The 5,989-nt window shown below is 32.2% G+C and overlaps 1 protein-coding gene across 1 annotated transcript; it reads left to right on the top strand.

Annotated features, from left to right (window-relative positions):
• Positions 1-3,223: 3,223 nt before the first annotated feature.
• Positions 3,224-5,732, top strand: LOC111995686 (probable methyltransferase At1g29790). Its single transcript, XM_024027618.2, has 2 exons — positions 3,224-3,646; positions 3,967-5,732. The coding sequence occupies exon 2, from the start codon at positions 4,043-4,045 to the stop codon at positions 5,447-5,449; it is 1,407 nt and encodes a 468-aa protein (XP_023883386.1). The 5' UTR covers positions 3,224-3,646; positions 3,967-4,042; the 3' UTR covers positions 5,450-5,732.
• The last annotated feature ends 257 nt before the right edge of the window (positions 5,733-5,989 follow it).

Here is a 5,989-nt window from a genome sequence, read left to right as displayed (position 1 = left end):
AACAATTTTTACAATAGTTGAGTTGACAAATTTTTATTGATTTTCAACTTGACCTACTATTAACATCATTTTTTTAGTTACCATTAACAACTTGCCATCTAAGCACATATAACTTTTTTTTGTCAAAATTAGTTGGTTACTTAAACTTATTGTTTAATGAAAGTAAGCTAAAAATTGCAAAAATAAAGAAATTTAATCTGATTTTTACAAATCCAAGTTTTGGATTTTAGACTATAAAGTATAAACCCATCCTAAACTCAACCACCAAAAAAATTAGATCTACATTTTAAATGTAGCAAACAAAACAATATGACAACCAAAAAAAGTGAGAGAAAGGAACGATTTCTATTCATTTACCATTGAAGCTCCTCCTCATGCCGTTCATCTCCGGTGGGGCCGTGGAAATTTTTTAGGTATTGTAGGTGACTCAGCCACAACACATGGTGGTCGGGATGAAGATAAGATTTGTGGATTTTTGGAGAATCGATTTTGGTGATTTCATAGGATTTAGGTTGCTTTTGTGATTTATTAGGTTTTATTTGATCATTATGGCTGTTTTGAGCTAATTTTGTGATTTCTTGGGCTAGGTCGATTATTGGGATTTGATTTGAGCTAATGTTTTTTATGATTTCAAAGGTTTGGTTTGATTTTGGAATAAAGGTTGTAGGGTTGGGTGGTTTTTTTTTTTTTTTTACTTTGCAAGATGCTTGAAAATATTTTTTGAAACATTTTTTGGAATTCGACCAAAGGCTTGGAAATATTTTATTTATAGAAAATGTTTTTTACCTGAAAATTAGGTTGAAACAAACGCAGCCCTTTTGTGTAAATAGTATTAATGTTTTTTTATAATCCTAATTAAATACTTTTAATTAATATTTATAATTCAAAGCATTGAACGATGGAGAGGGCATTTGTTTTGAGAATCATCGGGCTATTGGCGCAACTTATGAATGATTAAAGGTTAATATATATCTTTCGAAACGAATTTAGAAATCATTAGGATAACGTTTTTTAAGGTGAAAGTTAGGCTTTCAAGGCCATCCTAGGTCGAGCTAATCTATAGTCTATAGTGTATTTTTATTATTATATAAAGGATTTGGTGGTCTCAACTCTCAAGTTTGGATTAGTCAAATAAACCCTTACGTACTAAACATTTAAAAACAAAATGCTAGAATATTAATCATAAAATATTATGAGGATAAAATTGTTTTTTGATTTTCTTTTTAGTAGAACCGACAGGAGTATAAAATTGTTTAAAAAAAAAAAAAAAAACAGAAGCAATCCTTAAATCTGGAAAAATGAGAGAAAAAACAAGAATAAAAAGTTGGTATGAATACAAGTTTCATATGCAGAAAAAGTAAAGATGTTTGAGAACTAAATATAATATAAATGAGCCTATATCTATAAGTTTAAACTTTTTTTTATTAAGTGGTGTTTTTATATATTATATTAAAACTAGAATTAAAGTCCACTACAAGAAATGTACTGAGAATAAAATTGTTAAAGTTAAAAATCTAAACCCATGGTCTGTGTGTGTATATATATATAAAATTTGTGAGAGAGATGGAGAAGAAACCTCCAAAGTCCAAACAAACGTGACAATATTTGTGAAATAAAAAATAGTTTAGGTCCTATTCAAAAAAATTTAGGTACACAATTTTTATTTATTTTTTATTTCTTCCCTCTGTGGGGAGAGATATCTAAGATCATCATCATCTCACAAAATTGTGGGACCTATGCTATGAAAGAGGTCTTGTAAAATATTAGAAAAAAACTAATGCACAATGAGTTTTACACATTACAAAAACACGTTTTTAGTGTATTTAGACCGAGTATATTTGCACACACAATAAATATGGAGAAAAATGGGCTTTTGTCTTTATTTTTTAAAATATTTAACATAATGTTCCTATTTTGAAACTATTAAGCATCATGTTCTTATTTTGAATCTTGATTTTAAAAAAATCGAGTTGCAGGTAAAACTCAATATTAACAATGTTGAGTTCTATGTATATTTTGCTACTTAATTTTTTTTTTTTTGAAAATTTAACTAAAACTCGACAACAGAGACATTCTTGTTGGGAAATTGCCTCAAATTTCAATTATAACTTGGAAAGTCAATTAGGTTTCCTAGTTAAAGAATGAAAAATAAATTTGGGTTCCTTGTTGTAGAAGGAAAGACTATTTCTTGGTGTTGAAGGAAAGTCTATTCTTTATTAAAGAAATAATGTATTCCTAGTCCAAGAGGGAATAGATTCCTTGTTAAAGAGATAATGTTTTCATAGTCCAAGAGAGAATAGCAAAAAAGTCTTATAAATAGACAATGTTACAAAAAATTTGATGGTTTTGGCTTTGGCCCAAGAGTACTCCCTATAGAGAGAGGGAAAATAGAGCGTGAAACCAAGAGAGAGAAAAATAGATTTTCGCTTGGGAGGAACGCTAGAGGAAGGAGAGAGTAAGGTATTGCCGCCTTCAAGAAAATAACTAAGGAGGAGAGAGTAAAGGGTTGCCGCTTTCGAGAAGATAGCCAAGGAGGAGAGAGTAAAGTATTGCTGCATTTGAAAAAGATAATTAGTGTGTGTGTGTGTGAAAGCAAAGAAAAATAAGAGAAATTTTTCTTTAACTGTGAAACATACACAAAAATTATTGTAATTGATTTGATAATAGTAAAATTATTCAGAATTTATCAAGTGATTTTTTTCCTTCAGAGAGAAAGGGTTTTCTACGTAAATATTTGTGTTCTTATATATGTGATTGTTATTTTGGATTACTATATTATTTGGTACCCAACAATTCTTCCAAATAGTTTCAAAATGGAGATATTGTGTAAGATATTTTTAAAAATATGGGCAAAAACCCATCCCCCCCCCTCCAAAATAAATACTGCCAAATATTTTACCCCCACAAATAGAAATTATTTACTCCTCCTTCCACAAACTTAGGTTGGACTAAGATTTACATTTTAAAATCCAAATGAAAAAAAAAAAAAAAAAAAAACTTATACCACACGTATTAAAGTGGCCGCAGTTTGAGCTGAACAATCTTCATCTACAAAATGCATGGCACTCACTCTCATATAGTCAACGCAGTTCATTGATTATATATTATAATAAATCTTCTCAATTTACTACAATAAAATATAATTGATTTTCGCGAAAGTCGTGCATTTACGTGGCCTCTTGCCCTATAAGCAATCTGTTTTCTTCAATTAATTAAACCCACAAATTGTTGTATATATTTAAATTTATTAAGCTTGGTTTTCACGATTTTCCAGCTCTAAAGCACAATGGAAAAACAGTCCAAGCTAGATTTAGATCTGCATCATGGTGAACTCTGGAGTATTTTTGAAGTTCCATAAGTTAAAGAAAAGTTTTTTAATCATATTATTATTTATATCACTGCTTACACAAACATAGAGAAATAGTTTATAATGAGAAATTCTCGTGAGAGATTCTAAAAAAAGTATGTGAAGCATTGGTGAGGGAAATTTTGGAGTGCTTTTTGATGTTTCAAGTAGAGAAGGAGCTGTTTGGAAAGTTTTGGTAAGAAAAAAATGTGTGATCTTTATCAACTTAACAGGTTGAAGATGCAAAGAAAGAGAGATTCAGCTTCAGTTTGATTCATGTTTCTGCAAATCCTTATCTGGGTATGTTTGAAATTTGATAATGAAATTTTCAGTTTTTTTATTTATTTATTTATTTATTTTTAATATTAGTAATTTAGTTTAAAACTCAGTTGCATTTTCTTTGCTCTTGGATTTGCATTTTCTTTGATTGCTGGGAAAATAGAAGGAAAATTAAAAATATAAAACCTTTGAACATTATGTTTTATGTAATAAGTCAACTAGCTAGCAGAATTAGTCTCAAATTGAGTGAGGTTTTAGTTTCAAGTGTCACAATGTATATTGAAGATTTTATTGTTCAATTCAGTTACTTTCATGAATACTAAGTATTGGTTTTTTATTAGGTTGAAATTCTGAACAAGAGGTGGTAAAATTAGCTCTTGGTGAGAAGAAATTCCCCTGCATTGTTCTTTACTAAGGATGGGGAGGTTATGCTTTCAAAAATGTAGGGTGGGCAGAATAATGGGCACACTTCAGATTGTATTGGGAGGGCTTGTTATAATAGTAAGCTTGTTAAGTCTCATAAGGTTCTACTCAGCTGGATTTTTCACGCGCAATGAAGATATATGCCGCCAATTCTATGGTCAGAAGGATGCTTATGATGGTTTTGACATAAAAGCATTGTCTGATCGAGTTGGGGAAGTGCTAGATAGGATGGAAAGCTTGCAAGAAAAACTTGAGTTGAAAGTTAAAGAAATGGAGAAACACAAAGAGGTCTTGGATAGAAATAATATCACAAGATTGGAGTATAAGAAGTATTTGGAAGAGGAGGTAATTAGGCCTCTTTATGGCGCCCACATTGCTCTTAGACAGATTCGGCTACCTAAGGTTGAAGGGATTAGGAACTCAACAATGAAGGAGGAGCCTTTGATTAACACTTTTGTGATTGAGGAAATTAGGAAGTACATAACCCCAAAAGAGAATAGGATTGGGAAGATTAATATATATGGGACAGAGAGGATACACAACACAATTGGGCATGCATGTGTGTTATATAAGAAAGAATTGGAAGAGTATATGGGTTATGACATTGGTTCTTATTGTAATGATGACTGGAACCTAGCTCAGAAGCTTATGGTTAATGGTTGTGATCCTTTGCCCCGAAGACGGTGCTTGACAAGGGCCTCCAAGGTTTACCAGAAGCCATATCCAATCAATGAATCTCTATGGAGATTACCGGATGGCAGAAATGTAAGGTGGAGCAATTACCAGTGCAGGAACTTTGAATGCTTATCGAGCAAGAATCCTAAGAGAGGTTATTCTAAATGTGTAGGGTGTTTTGAGATGGAGAAAGAAAAGTTAAAATGGGTGACTAATAGCTCACTTCCTGTGGATTTACTGATAAATGATGTTTTGACAATCAAGCCTGGGGAGATAAGGATAGGTCTGGACTTTGGTGTTGGTACAGGGACTTTTGCTGCAAGAATGAGAGAACATAATGTTACAATTGTCTCAACTGCTTTGAACCTTGGGGCTCCTTTCAATGAGATGATTGCACTAAGAGGTTTGATCCCTCTGTATGTGACATTGAATCAACGCCTTCCATTCTTTGATAACACTATGGATTTAATTCATACATCTGGGTTTATGGATGGCTGGATTGACCTGCTGCTGCTGGATTTTATTTTGTATGATTGGGATCGGGTTTTAAGGCCGGGAGGATTGCTATGGATTGACCGGTTCTTTTGCAGTAGAAAAGATCTGGATGACTATATGTACATGTTTCTGCAGTTCAGATACAAGAAGCACAAGTGGGCTATTGCTCCTAAATCAAAGGATGAGGTCTATCTCTCTGCATTATTAGAGAAACCTTCAAGAGCTATATAATCAAATAATGTTTCTTGCTTTTTGTTTGTAATATTGATTTTATGCCATTAACATATAAATTCATAACCCAATCATTTTGTGGTACTTGATATACTGAGAGAAAAAGAAACTACTTAAATGTGATATACAGTCTTTGTATGCCAAACTTCAATGTTGTTTTATTTTGACCAGTAATTGGAATAAGGACTTGTCCAATTAAGTGACAAAACTTGTGTACATTTACTGTGACTGTGTTGCTAGTTGATCTGTTTGAATGGTCTTGAGTATTGACATTTTTGCATCCTATCCCATGCATCTTGATCCACTACTTCAAGTTATTAAATATGCACCTTGACCCATGACATGGGATTGCTCATGAATTTTCTGTCTTCACACACCAAATACGAGTATAAAATCATACAGGTACTACTAAATTCTTATGTAGGCTAAGAGATATTAGAAACTTGAGTTAGGTACATAGACAAACTGGTTGAGAGGATGATATTATCTCTGACTTAGGGGTCTCTACCTTGTCAGCAAAGAGGGTTGTTTCATCCATGT

This window comes from Quercus suber, unplaced genomic scaffold (genome assembly GCF_002906115.3).
Source record: "Quercus suber isolate HL8 unplaced genomic scaffold, Cork oak 2.0 scaffold_117, whole genome shotgun sequence".
Lineage (NCBI taxonomy): Eukaryota > Viridiplantae > Streptophyta > Magnoliopsida > Fagales > Fagaceae > Quercus > Quercus suber.
This window is presented reverse-complemented; position numbering and strand designations above follow the sequence as displayed.

Excerpts from the sequence above, each read along its gene's own strand:
- LOC111995686 (XM_024027618.2), top strand. The coding sequence starts at position 4,043 with ATGGGGAGGTTATGCTTTCAAAAATGTAGGGTGGGCAGAATAATGGGC.